We start from the raw sequence: 17,256 nt of genomic DNA, 5'->3' as shown, positions 1-17,256 counted from the left end.
GTGTTACGAAAGAAACGGGAAAGAGGGTTTGAACTTTGAACTCACACACCCCCAATTACTTGACGCACACCTGACCCACTCCACCATTGCTGGCGAAGAAGGAATCGCTCTCACTCTGTAGTAAATCAAAATTTACGTTGCAATTATCAGGAGTCAATTTTTAAATTGCTGGGCTAAGGGTGAAAAACGTCCCACAAACTTAGGAAACGGAAAATGCAGATCAACCAACGAAATATAAGAACAGGTCGGGGCCCGGGCGGTCGGTGGGCCGTCACGTCGTACATTTTCACTGGCGGATAACTCTTTTGATTAGCGGAGAGTGCACGGCAAATCAATCTCTGCGCTGGCGCGTCCGTATGGCCAGGAGGTCCAGACTTGATCCATTGCAGCCTTATTTGCACACGCGCACTGGTGTCTGGATGCCGCCATAGCGACTCTTTGCAGTCTCCTTTCTGCTTCGCCCGGCATTTTGCCTATGCCCTTTCCTTTCTATCCCGTCGCTTCTCTCGGCAAAACATTGCTGGACTGGACATCTGCCTTTGCTTTTGCGTTTGGTATGCGCAAGTCCCGTCGCTGTCTGCAAGGGATGGGCCAGCCGTTTAATGGCAGTCCATAGCCTGCGTTGTGCTTCGTCTGCGGAGGCCGCTCTACCATCCTACGGTACGCTGCTCGAGGCGCTCTCATCATCCTCGGTGCGCCTTCAATGGTGTGCATTTCCTTGGTAAATTCCCGCATCCGGTTGTGAATTCTTCGCACCTAGTCATTGGCAGATCTGTCCCTTTTCTCAATGTACATGTCTCTCTTTATCGTTTTGCTTCTGTTTCCCCCTTCACGTAATAAAAAAGCTGCCTCTCAGAATCGTTTTGCCTTAGACATGCTTTTACTTTTTGTTCGACCAAAAAGATTATTATGGGACGACATTGCTAGTAGCATCGCTACAGTGTTGCTCTACTATCCTTGACTGAGTTAAATGGAGTCACTAGTTGCGGGGTAAAACAGGAAGTGAAGTTAGTCTGGTCAAATGTAAAGCGAAGTTAGTCTTTGCATACCTGCAGAAAAAATGATCTCAGCTCTTGATATCCATGTGCAGGCCAAAGAATTCCCTGGAAAAAGCGCAAAAGGTGTTGTCCAATTTCTCTCTGGCGTTCCTGGACTATGCTATCGAGCTTTTCATGGGCTGTTTTGGATCAAAGCCAGTTAAACAACTTCCTGGTTATGAAGATCCAGCAATCTTGGCAGCGGAAACTGCATGTGAGTAAGTTATGTTCACAGGACATGCACTTTTGTTCTGTACAAATGCATGGACATGCTTAAGGATGCAGCATCAGAGTTTAACTTAGTTCAGTCTGTAATGAGAAAGTAGCGGTGCTGTACCTATGTTTGCCATAGCACAATAGAGCTGGGCACAACCAAAAGCTTACACAATGTTGTGTGTTGCATCTAATCTAACTTCTCGGGCTTACCTATGTTGTATTAAAAATGAAGGTAAACAATTAACAGGATGTGAACCAAAATTACAGGTTTGATTACATCGAATTGAAAACAAGCCAATTGACCATGAATAGTTGTCACTGGCAGTAGATTTCTGCAAATTGAAAATGATACGTGGAAATGATTGTATGAATACTTGATGGAACAGTGTTTGTAAGTCCAAATTAGTATAGACCTATGAAGATGGGTATTTCAATAGCTTAGTCAAGATTTCTTTGAGACAACAATATAGGACAAGAGAAACGACAGCTAGTGGCAAGGGACACCCTTTCAAGACGGACAAGAACAGGTTTTCAGACATCTATGACTCTTGAGTCTTTACTCTTTAGACCTTTTTAGTAGTATGTACTTATTTTGCAGCATCTATTGGTCTTAATATTTGATGTGCCATTCATTTTGTTTGTAATATCATAGTGTGATGTTCAGAGTGTGCTCTTGGAGTGACTTGTCTTTGAATAATCGTGAAGTTGTTTATTTCATATTTTTAATGTCTCATTGCCTGCTTGTTTTTGGAATGGAATCTCCCCGTTCCTATCACATGCATAGTTGAGAGAGATGCTTAATGCCCCACTCTTGTAAGGTGCCATCAAGGATCCATGGTGTCACGGGGACGTGAAATTTTGAGATGCTTTAATCTTGCTAGTAACATTTGATTAAGTTATTAATCAAATGTGCAAGGTTCTTTAGCACATGTGATGCACATGGCAGTTATTTCATGGGAACGGGCCAAGGATCTCAAGGATGCAGTGGATGTTAAAGGCAAAAGTTGTGTTAAGTTATGCCAACTGGGTTTTGGTGGTCCATTGGTGCCAGGTTGGACCCTAGGACAATTGTTTGGTCATTAATGTCAGTGGTGACACTAGGGACTAGCATTAATTAATTAATTAATGCTAGTCTAAGGGTCAATAGAGGTTGGAAACCACTCCAAGTTGCAAATGGCCTAGCCAATTTCATTACAGATGGGCATGCTTAATTTGGAGCAGGGTCAAAAGGGTTGAAATTAATTTTCAGAATTAATTAATTTTGAAAAATTAATTTAATGGCTGAAAATGCATTAGAAAGGTTGCCACTTGGCAAAGCTTTCCCATGTAACTAGGGAGAAGGCTATTGGAGGGTGGTGGAAGCTGAATTGCAGCCATTCTAAGCTTGGTAGAGAGAGAGGAGGTGATCAGATTTGGCTTTGAGAGGTGACGATGACTGATCGCGCGCCGCGACAGGACAGGGGCAGCTAGTTTTCTCTTCCGCCTCAAGAGAGGCGGCGGTAGAAGAGCAGGGCTCGCCAGAGGAGCTGGTGTTTTACCCCCCTTTTGAAGTTGTTGGTGCCATGAGATTTGTCATCAGAGTTACGAATCAAAAGATACATTTCAGCTGATTTTCTCTCTCTCTCTCTCTCTATAGTATTTCTCTCATCTCCTTTAGTCTATGCTCAAGCATTCCCAGTAATTCTCAGCCATTGGTAGCAGAGTACATCCAAATTTGGTGGACAGTAGAGAGTTTATTGCTGTAAATCCTAAAATTATAGCATTAATTAGGGTTTAGCAGCCACCTTGGGACTCGTGCCGTTAGTCAAAGGCATTGTACACTGAAATCAGCACCGAAAACTCGTGGAATTGTGAGGATTTCAGATGCCGGCCCATCTATTGTGAACTTGGGGCAGCATTTGACCAGTCCTGGGTGAAAATCAAGGGGCAATTTGTCCGAATGCTTTGCTGATTATTGGAACAGCAAGGGGCTTTTGAATCAACCAAGGAGATTGTGAAATCTCGGCTTGTAATTTATCCATTAGCAATTGAAATTAAGAAATACCAAAAGAGGCGCCAGTTTTGGGGCCAACAAGGTGTCCACTGTCCAAGTTTATGAAGGTAAAGTGAGCATTTTAGTTTATGTTCATTTGCTGATTGTTGTAATTAAGTGCTTAATAAGGGTAAACCACCCTATCCGAGAAGGAAGGCTGGTTTCACATGGTGCTTAAAGTTTTAAGGGCCTCATTATGAGGAGAATATGTGCGAGTCTAGTGGATCTTGACTTGTATGTCGGATGAGGTCTATTTGAGTGAATGATAAAAAAGGTGACTATGTGGGTCTAGCCTATAGGTTAGATAGGGTAATTGAGTTGGTAGCAACTTGAGACACATTGAATGGAGCTGTGGGACATGGGAGTTATCAAGGATCCCTATTTTGGGTCCTAGGGATCACCTAGAGTGAATGTCCCTTAGAATTTTCCTTCGTTGACTAGTGAAGGTTGATAATATGGTATGTTGGTCATGCCAACCTACCGCCTTTACGGGCTATGAAAGAGGAGATCCTCCTAGGGACCACAAAGAGCGAAGGTTCCTTGGAAATTTCCTTGACTGGCTAGTGAGGTTAATAATATGGTATGTTGGTCATGCCAACCTACCGCCTTCATGGGCTATAAAAAGGAGACCCTCCTAGGACCATGATCTATCCATTCACCCAGTCTTAGTTTATCTGGCAAGCTTTAAAATAGGGTATGGACTTTGTAGCTATACCATGGTGTAGGAGCTAGGAACACCTATTTAGGAAGTAGTTGTGACTCTGAGCTTAGCTTGGTTTCCACTCTACGTGTGATTCCCTATACTCAGTGGTGAACCCTCATATGTGTGGCATCACGAGGATGTAATCTTGAGATGTGTCTCAATGTTGTATCTTTTGATAAATGAATACAAAGATTTCTTATTGATATATCTTGTGTGCCATTCCGCTGTGCCTTTTTGTACCTCATGATAGGTTTTACCATGAAGTCTCGTGAATATGCAGCCACCAGCACCTACAAAAGGCTAAAGATGAACTGATTGTGTGCTATGACTTGTCAAGTGGGGATATGAATAGCCAACATCCACTAAAATTGGTCAACTTGCCAAAATGGCATTAAAAATGCAGTCCAACTGCAATAAATGCTGGCCTACTGCTATGACTGCAGCAAACAATGCTGATGTGGCATCCTTTGGGGAAATTGCAGTAGTCGGGGGGCTGAATGCAGGCCATAGGGGCTGCCTAGACTATAAGGCATTTGGCAGATGAAAGAAATGCACACCTAAAGCTGATTGACAAAGGAAATGCACACTGAACGGAGTGGAAATGACTGAGCTCCAATGTCTCCTTGGAGATGACAAACTAATAGAATAAAACGGCATGTAATACCCCCTCTTAGATCCTGGGAGTGTTTGAAGACCCAACAACATGTGATGAAGCATAGAAGCTTGTGAAAGAGGCTTCGTGAAGAGATTTGCTGCATTGTCCTCTATGGGACGATAGGCCACTGCTAACTTAGAATCCACGATCCGCTCCCGAACAAAGTGGTATTGAACCTTGATATACTTAGTATGAGTATGAAACACAGGGTTCTTTGTGAAAGCTAAGGTACTTTGGCTATCCATGTGTGGCTAGGTGGGTTTTGTTTGTGGAAAGCCAATCTCCACCAACTAATGATGGAGCCAAACTGCCTCCTAAGCTATAGATCAAAGTGCACGAGACTCATTCTATGCACAAGATAAGGCCACGGCAGGCTGCTTCTTGCTGCTCCATGAGGTAGCTCCTGAGCTGAGGGAAAAAGCAAAACATATAGTAGAGCACCACCTGCCCAATTTGAGTTACCCTATCCAACAAGAGTGCCCTCCTCTCCATACATGATCTTGTAGGATCGGTCTCCTATAAGTAGCATAACACGCGCAAAGCGGCTCGCAAGTGAACTTGAGTAGGAGTCTTCATGAAAGAAGATAGTGACGCCACCACAAAAGAGATGTTTGGCATGGTATGGATAAGCTAGATGGGTGATTCAACAAGACACTTGTACTGAGTAGCATTAGAAAGGGGGTCTGCAGTAGTAACCAACTTGGACTTAGGGTGTATGGGGCAAGAAATAGCCTTTCGCAATTATAGACATGATCCTCCTTCGCTTGCATGAGAAAACCAGAAGGATGTGAAACATAAATCTCATCCTCAAGTATGCTGTTCAAAAAGGCAAACTTCATGTTCATTTGAAAAACAGGCCAATGGTGATGGGCAGTCTTTGGATAATCCAAACTTGCACGTTGTGCAAAACCCTTGGCAACAAGCCGAGCTTTATACTTGTCCAAGGAACCATCAAACCAAATACCTAGTCTTACCCACTTCACACCAATCACCTTTCACTCTACGGATACAGAACCAACTTCCAAGTCTAATTATGCCCGATCATGTCGAGCTCCTCCTGCATAGCAAAGTACCAAACATCCTGTGTGCAAGAGCCTTATCAATTATAGTAGACTCATGATTTGAAGCATCCGTGACATAAGAGCATAGTTCACACAAAGTGAACTATTCCATTGGGCGTGTATTTTGCTTGATCCATGTGGGCCTGAAGGGGTCGTAGGAAAATGAGTAGCACCTGCATCCTCCATGAGTTGTTAATACCATTGAGGAATAGTGATAGACTCATCTTGCAACGAGGGAGACTTAGAGGCCTTCGGTGCCTTTAGTGCACGTCTGGGAATGGGACTCCCCTTCACCAACATTGATGGGGCCATCTCAAGCATGGTCTGATTGTCGCGCTTCACTACACTTCTCTCTAATGATGAGTTTGGATGAGAGTACTTCACCCAAATGCCGTGATCCTTGCAAAACTTTAAAAAAACATTAGAGCAAAACTCACTGTCGTGATTAGCTCGTGCACCTCGAACCTTGAAAGATGTTTGCGTTTCAACAAACATCTTCCACTTGTAGAAGTTGAAGTATGCCTCACTCTTGTACTCCAAGAAGTACGGTCATACATAATTGTTGAAATCATCAACAATCAACATCAAACACTTGGTCTCCCAAGGGATGTGTGCCCATAGGTTTGCATGAGTTAGTGTGAACCAACTCAAGCGTTGTAGCAACCCTTTGAGAGGCAACTTGTGGATGAGGTTGCCTATGCTGCTTGCCTCGCAAGCAACTAGGGCACAAGGTCTTAATAGGAAGAAAATTTGGGAGACCCTTCACTAACTTCTTTTGGGAAGCCTTGCGTATGGAGTCAAAGTTTAAATGCCTATAATAGGCATGCCAAAGTGGCCCAAGCTCATGAGAAGTCCACATAGCAAGGGTGGTGAGCTTATAAAGCCCACCCTCCTGAGTACGTGTCCAAAGAATAGAACCTGTAAAAGAGTCCTCTATGGTTATAGCATCTTGGGTAAAGACCACACGAGTACTTAGCTGTGTCAAACCATGGATAGAAAGAAGGTTAAAGCCCAAATTTGGAACATAAAGGACTTTGGCTGTTGAGACTTGACGATGGGGCAAAAGGGGAACGGTCCTCACTCCATGCGCTGGCACGGAAGAGTTGTTACCAATGGATACCGAACCCCCTTTGGAATGAAGATGTTGAACTTTCAAGCCAATCTTGTTGGTAAGTCATATGGGAAGTGGCCCCATTGTCAACAAGCCATGGCTTCTTCTCAACTCGAACCTGAATTGGTTCTTGACCGTAGGTCTAATTTCTAAATGATTCCATACCGTTAATCCTAAGTGGAAGAACCGCTTGGAGGTAGAGGCTACTTGGGAGTTGGTATGCTCGTTAAAGAGTCATTTTTCCCTCTTCGTCCTTGATGATATTACTAAGGACAACAATCATTCATAAGGGGGGAATTGTTACATCCTTGGACATTCGGGTGGGTGCTAGTAGCATTGGTCACAGTGGTTATTTATTGACTTGGTGCGTGTGTATTGAGGACACTTTGGGGTTAGGGCAATTGAGCCCTATTTATAAGACTCAAGGCCCTATTGTGCACATTCATTGTGTGATCACTATTGTTGGTGGATGTGTTCATACATTAGGATGGTAGGGGCTGGTGGTATGGAACACTAGTTCTTGGGACATGGTTGTGACTTGGAGCGTTGCTAGCTCCCAAGCTTGGGGATGAGTCCATTTGGCTCTATGGCTAGGAGGTGGGCCTAATGTCTAGTTTCTTAAATTGGTAGATATTACTTGTTTCATGTCTTGTGTAGGTTGGATCCTAGGTGGGGATCACTGTACGATCCTAGGCCACATAAAATGTAGAATGATGCCCTCCCTTTCAATTGTCAACATCTCTTGCATATTGTGCAAGAATCAAACATGGCTTGCATTTTTATTCCCTTGAGCTTGATGATAATTGGTGGTTTAGTTGAATGGTTAGCATTGTTATAAGCTAACTCTGTCTTTGGAAGATAATGCTCCCAATTAGATTGTCTAAGGGAGACATGTACGCAACATATTCTCCATGATTTGATTTGTTCACTTGGTGTATCTGTCGGCCTCAATGGACAATTGAGTCTCCAACTTGTGGAGGATCATTTGCAAGAAATGGCTAGTGAACTTAGGGTCACGATCATTGACTATTTCTTTAAGCAAACCATGAAGCGTATATAAATATGCTTGAGAAAGAGGCTAGCTTGCTAGTGGCTTTTGACGATCATCTTCTTTGGAATGAACTAAGCTATCTTCATCAATTGGTTGATCGTGACCTAGATTGTGTCATGGCTTTGATTAGTATGGGCCAATCCTACTACAAAATCTATGGAGATCCTATTGCACTTTTTATTGGGAATTTGTAAAGAATGTGATATCTCTACTTGTTTGTGCTGTTCAACTTTATTTCACACTAGGTTTATTTAATGACCACTTTAACTGATGTTCGTAGCAGCCCATCTGGATGTCCAAGGATGTAACACTTAGTTTTGGTGTTTATGCTAGTCACTTGTGAGACCTTTGTTGAACATTAAATTGAATGTGCATCGAGCTATTTTCATGACACCAATTTATTGAACAAGGAGTCTTGCCACTACCAAGCTCATTGGGGAAGGACTAAGGAGATGGCGATGATCTCAGAGACGATGATGATGATGATCTTAAGTGAGTCCATGATGGGAGGGATTAGATGTTGATCTGATTTGAACCCTAACGAGGATGATATATTGGGTCCAATGAGCCCTTTTGGCTAGAAGAATTGTGATAGGGAAGAGAAGAATGATGCTGCTGGATGGTTGTCTAGACAACCATCTTTTTGGGCGACAAGCATTGACGAGGAAAGGTTAAACTGAATCCTTGTACCTTTTTCAAGTAGATGAACAAAAAATGAGACAGTTTCTAGTTTGCTATGAAGATGGATGTGATATTTTTGAGCTAAAAATACATTACAAACCAATTAGCGCTTTAAAACAGCCCCTAAACATGTAAATTACCAAAAATTTCATTAAATGATGCGCCGTCCTAGAGTGTTTTTGTGCCCCATAAGCAAAGCCCTAATTATGGGAGGATCCTTCTACATCCATAAATAGAGAGGCTGCCCACCATTCAGCCCATCGCTTGTCTTGCAGGTTTCAGCCATCAGCTCTCCCTCCAGTGGCTGTCCAGCTTATCGTGCCTGTTGCCACATCATCACCAGCCCTTGGTGCGCTATCCATTGTTGCCGTCCTGCTGTCCAGTCTCTTTGTGAGCATCATACAACATGCGTTTACTGCAGTGCAGGCCTATTCAGCATTATTTTCATCTTCTTTTGCTGTTACTCAGCTTCCTATAGCCTTCAGTGATCAGCTGCCATCATCTTCAGGGGATTACACTGCTGTGTTTACCAATTCCAGCCCTAGAGATTGCTATGTTTTGGTTTCCAGCCTGGTGCCCTTCCAATTTCAGCCTCATCTCAGCCCCAGCTAGTGGTTACAGCACTCAGGATCTCTCTCTCTTGTGGACATCACACAACAAGAGCCACGGACTGTTGAACAGCTCTGCCCTTGATCATCTTGTACATTCTTTCCTTCATTTACTGCATTCATTTGTTCACTTCAAAGTTATCTTTCTTCTTTGTGTTGTGTTTTGTGTTTTTGCATTTGTGTTTGAGTTCTTTGTGTTTCAGTTGTGGTCGTACACTCAATGTTTTCTTTTGCAAATCCTAGCATATCTCCACAATATTGAATTGCATTGTCATGTCTACGGCCCACTGCCAGTCACCTTCCATTGTTACCTTCCGCTGTTCCTTTGGATGTGATTTTGAATCGCATTGTCATGTCTACTGCCCATGCCAGTCACCTTCTGCTGTTCCTTTGGGTGGAGTTGAGGAGCTTTGCTTCTTTGAGAATGCATTTTGGTACATCACAAATGAATTTTTTAAAAAGATCTTAAGAACACTGCTTGCCACTTGGGTGCTGGTTTGGCTTCTTTAAGATTCTCCTGTGTAGAAGAAAGTTATGAAGACAAAGGGTCTTTCCTTTTTGGAACAGAAAAGTTTATAGCATCCAGTTGGAGCTGGAGAACCTGATAGGATGTCCATCTTGCAGAAGTATTTCACACTCTTAAGCTCACATTTTTACTCTTTATGACTGTGCAGAGTGATGGTTGAGATCTTATGCTTTTGAACTTTAAAGAACAATCTAGAATGAATATTTTTAAGTGGTGTGCTGGACTTTTAATTGTTGTTTTTCATTGTAATTGCATGATTTTCCTTTACACTTCGACAGGTATCATGTAATTGGATGACCGTTTAAAGATCATGTGGTTATTTATGGTCTTGTTTTGTCATTGTAAACATATATGGGAGATTTTTTCGTCCTTATTTGCTGTGCCTTTGTTGTTGGCAGTTAGGGTCAGTGAGGTGGAAGCTCTATATGAGCTCTTCAAGAAACTTAGCAGCTCAGTAATTGATGATGGGCTTATCCACAAGGTGTGGCACATTTCAGATCTCTTCTTTTCTCTCTATTAATTATTTGCATTTCTATTCAGTCCCCTGGAACATTTTCTTTACTAAACATTTATTTTTCTCTTTGACATTACAGGAGGAACTTCAGCTAGCTTTATTCAGGAATAGCAAGCGAGAGAATCTTTTTGCAGACAGAGTAAAAAAACATATGCCCTACAATGTTTTAGGGAAACAATAATTATGAACAATGGCTTTACTAAAGAGCCATGGAAGAAAGTCTTGTTAAAGGGGCAATGTCTAGTTGAGTGCAGAAGGCATTCTACTATTAGATTTTTTTATCTGGAGTAGATCAGGGCCCTCCACATATATAATCTTTTTGCATGGTATCTTAGACAGCCAGATATTGGGTCAGAGATTGAGTCTACAACCTTGCCACATGGTTATTTTAAAGTAAATACCTAAGGTTAATTGTCATATGGTGCTAGATGGCAATTTTTGATAGAAAGAAAAATGGTCACAATGGTAGCACAAATCATTTTCCTCTATTGACTGACGCCTTTTCCCCTATGCCACCTGACATGTGTGGGGCTCCTTCACATAATTTCCATTCCAAAATCGTTTGATAAACTTAAGTATTTCTACAGTTGATATAATTACAAATCACCAAATAGGGTCATACTGTTACCATTTTGCTTGGTCTTACATCTATCTTTTCTTTCTAATGGCCTTGGGCCTAGCTACCTACACCCACCACCCCACACATCCACACACCCTCCCACACCCAACCAAAAAAAAAAAAAGAAACCCTTGACCCTCAAGCAAGTGCTTCATTGGATTGAGGTCAGGATTGGTAATTTCGGCCAAGCACAGAGGATGAACCAGGAAGTCTGAGGTTATGAATGGAATCATCCATTGCAAGGAGGTAGAATCACACCCACTGCAAACAATGGGCGAACCTCTTTCAAGGGGGAATGTCTCCTGTGGTAGTCAAAGGCTCTTGATTGCTGAGTCACTTATCTGTACAGTTAGAATATTGCTGTTTGGAAAAAATGCTGCAATTTGATCTACCTTGGCATTTGGTGATAATATTTGTTTTTGCCCTTTGCTTGGCCTGTGAGCTTCGAGAGTGGAGGTGATCATGTTGCCCCAATGTTACTCTCTAGACTCTGCTTAAAAACTTTGGTATGATTAGCTATTATTGCTGTTGTACATGAGATGATGCTAGTCAATCATGTTGTAGAATGTTATCACACTTCCAATCCTATTTTAGTATAAACCAAAAGGAATGAAATACTGACAATCTGTACATCACTTCAACATTTTAGTTAGTATTATAAAAACACACATCCCAAGTTGTTCCTTGGAGGGGCTAGCACAGTACTCAAGTTGTTAAAAAAAAATTCCAATAAAAAACCCAAAAAGCACAAGCAAACAAATATTAAACTCACAAACATATGAATGCATGGGTTGTCTTGACTTGCTCTTGTTCAGGTTTATTGCTCCACCACACTTTGGGTATAGCTAGCTCATTGTACATGTTTTGAGTCATAGGCCATTCTTGGCCTTCAATCGATGTTAATATATATTTCTTTCTTCTTTAAGAACGCTTCTTGTCACAACTCACATGAGTAGGCTAATACCACATGTGCCATGAAGTCTTTAGCTACTTGTAAGTTGTCTTGCCAAGAGTTGTGGGACCGAAGCAATATAAATGGGTTTTAGAGTTGCAAAACAAAGCCAAACCAGCAAAATGAGAACCCAGAATTTATACATGCACGCATGCACACACGTGTGTGTGTTAGAGACTTTGAAATGTATTATGTTTCCATTTCAGTGTTTCTAATTGGGCTGTTGAAATGCTGTTTCCAGCAACTATGCACATGTCATGTCATGTCACATCACACCAATTTGTTACATTAACATGTGCCATCACATTTGATGTTAGATAGAATAATGGCAAGTACAAAACAAAAATTAAAGGCATGCAGAATATAAATCGTAAAGCTATCATGCTATACTTCACTTCACATCAACTCATTTTACTAACACGTCTCATCTCATATGAGTTGCTTGTCAGTTGTGATTATGGTGTCACTGTGTTTTCGCCATCCATGAGATATATTAATGTATGGATCTACACTATTGGCCTTGTGTAAGGGGGGACTAGCTATTGTGATAAAAGACCCACAAACTTCATTTTCCTGCTTGGTGATTTTTTTTTTGTACATTTATTTATTTTAATACACTAATGTGGCCTTATATAGATACATGCATTGATGAGAGCAGTACACTCATGTCCTGTCTTAGTATTGTTGTTTGCTGTTCTACTGTTTATAACTTAATTCTTTTGATAGGTGTTTGACCTCTTTGATGTGAAGAGGAATGGTGTTATTGATTTTGGAGAATTCGTTCGGTCGCTGAGTGTATTTCATCCAAACACTTCACTTGAAACAAAAATTGACTGTAAGTGATCAGCAGAATGTGTTACAAATTCATCAACTTTTGTCACTTTTGCCCAATATATTTGTGAGCAGGGAGCTGTTACTAGTTTATATATTTAGCCAACTTCCAAGAATGATGTGAAAACTGAGCTATGATGCTGATATATCTTCTACTACTGCTGGTGCTTAAGGTTGAAGATTTAGTGGGACAGCAGGACCAAGTATAGTGGCCTGCACCATGCACTCTATGCTCTTGTGACATCTTGAAGTGTTGCTTTCTTCTTGCTGGTGTTGGTCCATTTGAAAGTAACTTTTGTTTATCACTTCTATCTCTGACGATCTTACATCACCTGAATGCTCATTTGCTACTTGTTTGCTTTGTTCTGTGAGGTCTAGGTAGTGTGTTACAATTATCTGCCTTTCTGTTTCTGTATGATGGCACCTTTTTCTGGCTGATTCCACCTATGCAAAACATGATTTAAGTCTCTAACGGTTCTGATTCCAGTGGAGTTCTGATGTATGTCCTGATATTTCAGTTGCCTTCAAGCTGTACGATTTGGGACAGACAGGCTTTATTGAACGTGAAGAGGTGAGAAAAATAAGTCTTTTACATTTTGGGCATTTGTTGTACCTTTTTTAAAGTTGGATTGCATGTTTTCTATTCCGTTTTGATTTATTGAACCTCTGTTTGTGAGGCTGCATTTCTGGAGTACCATCATTCTTTGCTATAGTCCGTGTTAGATATATATGTTGAAAGACTCTTTTTGTGTAGGGGATGACAAGAATAGGTTATAGAATATTCAGATATGGTGTTCAGGGGTGCACAACTAATAGCACATGTAAGTGACACGTGACCAAGGGCTTAGACCATTCAAAATGTGGAGCTCAGCCATTTAGTGCATTTGTAGAGGGGCTGGAGTCAAGGCATGTGCAATGCACACACTTACTAGGACTAAGGTCATTAATTGATAAGTAAGGTTGTGCTGTGGCTGGGGGACTGAATTATGCAGCTCACAGTGTACACACTCTCCCTTTTCTCCTCTCCTTTGTTCAATATTAGAAACCCTAATTTACAGATCAGACCAGCAAGTTATTATATCACATCTATCATTGGTATCAAAGCAAGAAGACATTGTGGACTAAGGATATGTTTAGAAAATGTAAAACTTTATCGCAGAAAAGTATAAGTCGATCTCCCAAACTGATCATGATTACCAAAAAGCCAAGGAGCAGAGTGAAGGCCAATCCCCAAGCAAACCAAGGGGCAATTGGTTTGTAGGCTTGCTGGTAGTTTTGACAGCAAGAGGCATTTGGATTAGCGGAGGAGATCAAAGGATCTCAGTTGTACTCCTTCCATTTGCAATATAAGATAAAGAAATACCGTATGGGGTGCCAATTTTGGGGCCAACAGGGTGTCCAATATCCAAGATTAAAGTGGTAAAGTGTGCATTTTCAGTTTATGTGAATTTTATGCTTGCTGTAAGTAGTACTGAATTAGGTTATTTACCATCCTATCCAAGGAGGAAGGTTGGTTTCAACTCCCATTATTAACGTGATTGCTAGGTAGTCAATTGGAGAATACAAAAGTGTTTGCTGCCAAAAGCAGCTGTCTGCCAAACACAACAGGAGGATAGTGTGCTGGTCATGCACTCTGAAGGTGATGTCATCTGCTGATTAAGAGTCTCCAGCATGCAAATGTAGACGTCAACACATTGTAGGTAGCTGCCAGAAGATAGGCGGTTAGATGAAATGATAAACAACAATCAAAATGCAGGTATATTTGGAGGGTTAGACCTACAGGCAGCAAATGGAAGAGCTGCCAAGTGCAGCGACTGGTAGAGAGAGGATGAATACATGCTAAAACAATGTGATCAGGTTGCCATGGTCCAACCAAGTTTCACCAACATGAAAGAGGTGGTTGCAACACTCCAAAAGAGGGGCACTAGGTTGTGGTAGCAAGTGGAGAGATTGCTTTGATGATGAATGAATGAGTTGTGTAAGAGAATGCCCACATGTCCTATTTAGGGTTTTTGGAGCATCTGTCCACAGTCCTATCATGTTTCAAATGCCAATATATATAAATAAAGCCTTTGTGTTAGAGTCAGGGTTGTCATGTCCGATGGCATCCGATTAGTACAGTCCGATGTTAGTACGGTACTAATCGGACTAATATATTCAATGTTACGCATCTGATGAAACAGAAAATAAATAAAATAATAATAATAATTATATATATAATTTTAAGTCTATGCTTAATGTTTGGACTTAAAAAGTTAAAACATAAACTTAGAGATTCAAGTCAAAAGTGCAAAAGAGAGTTGAAACAAGACTCGAGAGTGTAGTATGAATAACAAAATCAATTATTTTATTATGAGCCAAATGTGCAATCTCGTACAAAAAGTATATAAAAATGGATTGAGATAAAAGCCATTATCCATGGCTTAATCCGAATCAAGATATATAATTACTCTAGGTGCTCATATCACTCTCGGCATTGATGGTGGAAGCATCCTCATCGCTGCTTGAGGAGTCATCACCCTCCTCAACAAAATCACCCTTACTAATGACATTGCCCTCGTCTTCATACTCGAGCTTTCTAAGCTCTAGGTGAGAGGGAGTGATAGGTATGTCCTCCTAGGCCAAACTAGGAGTACTTTTCAAGCCACTCCCATGCCTCGTGTAGCATCTAAGGGCCTCACAAGCATCACCGGCAGTCGATGTGGATGCCGAAGTGGAAGCTCCATCGCTACTGGTGCAAGGGCGAATAACAATACTGGCACGTCGTGCATGAGTGCGAGAGACCCGTCGGTCTATCTCCTCGAGCTCCAAGTAAAGCTCCCTAAAGATTTGCTCCTTCTCCAAGTCTCTCTCGCGAGTCACACTTTTAAGTGTACTACTGGAGAGCTTGAGTGAATCCACATTTATCTATACATTTAAAGAATGAAAAACTTAGATTAAACAAATGAAACTTTTTTAAATGTATTTCATAATCTCTCGCGAGTCACACTTTTAAGTGTACTACTGGAGAGCTTGAGTGAATCCACATTTATCTATACATTTAAAGAATGAAAAACTTAGATTAAACAAATGAAACTTCTTTAAATGTATTTCATAATCTATGAATAAAATTATGAACTAAAAAGTATAAAAATTGGATATACGATACTTGTCTTGCTTTAGACATCTCATGCATATTGCGTAGCATGCGTAAATTGGAGCAATAATAAATTAGTCGCTCCAATTGTCGTGTGCTAAGCTTATTACGAAGTTTGGTGTGCATGAGGGAATAGGCGGACCAATTCCTCTCACATGTACTCGACGAACAATCCTAAACCATGTGAAGAAAAAATAAGTTTAAACTTTAAAACTAGCAGGTTGTAAGTTGTAACTAGAATTAAACGAAAAAAGAAAAGAGATTTTCAAACCTGTGCAAGAATGCGTAAGGCCACTCTTTGGAGGTGAGACAATTGGTAGCCAAATGACTGCCACAAAAAAAGAGGCTTCACCAATAATTTCCGCTTCCAAAAAATGGTAGTTGCGAAAGTAGTGCCCCTTTGATTGCTGTAATTAATGAGCTCTTGGAGGAAGGCACCATGATGCTTTTCTGCCAAAGCCTTTGGAAGAAAGGCATCACGATCGGCAAGGACATTGGCATCCATGAAAAGAGAGGGTTTTTTGAAGGCGGGATGCAAGAGTGTTGCAAATCCATATATGGGTCGCTTTATTTACTCCCATCTTTTCTTTGTCAAAAATATAATATAATCTCTTTTAGGGGTAGTATCCAAGATATTACTACAGCAGGTGTAAGATGATAGAGATTTAGAGAGAGATTTAGAGGTGGAATTTGAAAAGAAAGAGTGCAAGACAGTATGAACTATAGATTCTAAAACTAAAAAGAAGCATGAATTATTAAAAAAAAAGAAATAAAAACAATACCATGAAGAAGAGGCATCTCCATCCAAGATGGTCGATGATTGTATCTCCTTCATCGTATTTGCCATAAGATGATAGAGAAGACGAATAGTAGTCCTCTCCTCCATGTCCATCATGCGAAGCACCTTGTAGATGGGAGTGACGGCAATGATAATGTCTCTCACATCCATTCAAAATTCTTCCTTTAAGCAAAGCCTTTGAATGGCCTTTGCTTCCACCTGGCTTGATGTGGACTCCCCTCCAAGCCATTCCTTAAACTCATATGACATAACTATTTTTTGTAGCTTATTGCGAACGTCATAGAGATGCTCGAGAAGAAGCCACATGACCGCAAACCGACTCTTTGAGGGCTTCTTCAACTCCAAGTACGAGTATGAGTGATTCATGGTTCGTGGCTGTCTTCATCATCTTCCTTGTGCTACGACACTCTTGTTTCCTTGTATCACAATCATTCCATTCATCAGAGTTTTTTCTCTCTTCTCTTCTCTTCTTAGTGTTTACTGAGTTCATTCCATGTTCCTCTCCGCAAACCCTACTGTCTCACTAGTACGTCGTCTTTTGACAAGGTCGGACGAGTTGACCAGTCCGTTGGATGTGGACAACCTTGGTTAGAGTGCAATGAATGCATAAGCACATGAGTGGATTGAAAGGAAGAACAGAACATGGAGAGAAGAGAGAGGGAAAGAGATAGAATAACACAGAAATTTGCAGTGAGTGAATGCTGAATAAAGGGAGCAGTATGTA

General features: G+C 41.1%; 1 protein-coding gene and 1 pseudogene across 1 annotated transcript in view; one reads left to right on the top strand and one right to left on the bottom strand.

Moving 5' to 3' along the window:
- The first annotated feature begins 259 nt into the window (after positions 1-259).
- LOC148008917 (calcineurin B-like protein 1) overlaps positions 260-17,256 on the top strand; it is a 57,011-nt gene continuing 40,014 nt past the window's right edge. Inside the window, exons 1-6 of the mRNA XM_087673913.1 lie at positions 260-721; positions 1,091-1,251; positions 10,080-10,162; positions 10,275-10,334; positions 12,493-12,601; positions 13,116-13,168. Of these exons, the coding sequence (XP_087530039.1) occupies positions 603-721; positions 1,091-1,251; positions 10,080-10,162; positions 10,275-10,334; positions 12,493-12,601; positions 13,116-13,168 (585 nt within the window). The 5' untranslated portion in view covers positions 260-602. The remainder of the gene's footprint in view (positions 722-1,090; positions 1,252-10,079; positions 10,163-10,274; positions 10,335-12,492; positions 12,602-13,115; positions 13,169-17,256) is intronic.
- Positions 15,049-16,537, bottom strand: LOC148008918 (uncharacterized; annotated as a pseudogene).

This window comes from Lygodium microphyllum, unplaced genomic scaffold, assembly GCF_053477565.2.
Source record: "Lygodium microphyllum isolate KBCC unplaced genomic scaffold, Lygodium_microphyllum_v1.1.10 scaffold_46, whole genome shotgun sequence".
NCBI classification, from domain to species: Eukaryota; Viridiplantae; Streptophyta; class Polypodiopsida; order Schizaeales; family Lygodiaceae; genus Lygodium; species Lygodium microphyllum.
Note: the sequence above shows the minus strand (reverse complement) of the source record. Positions and strands in the feature narration are given on the sequence as shown.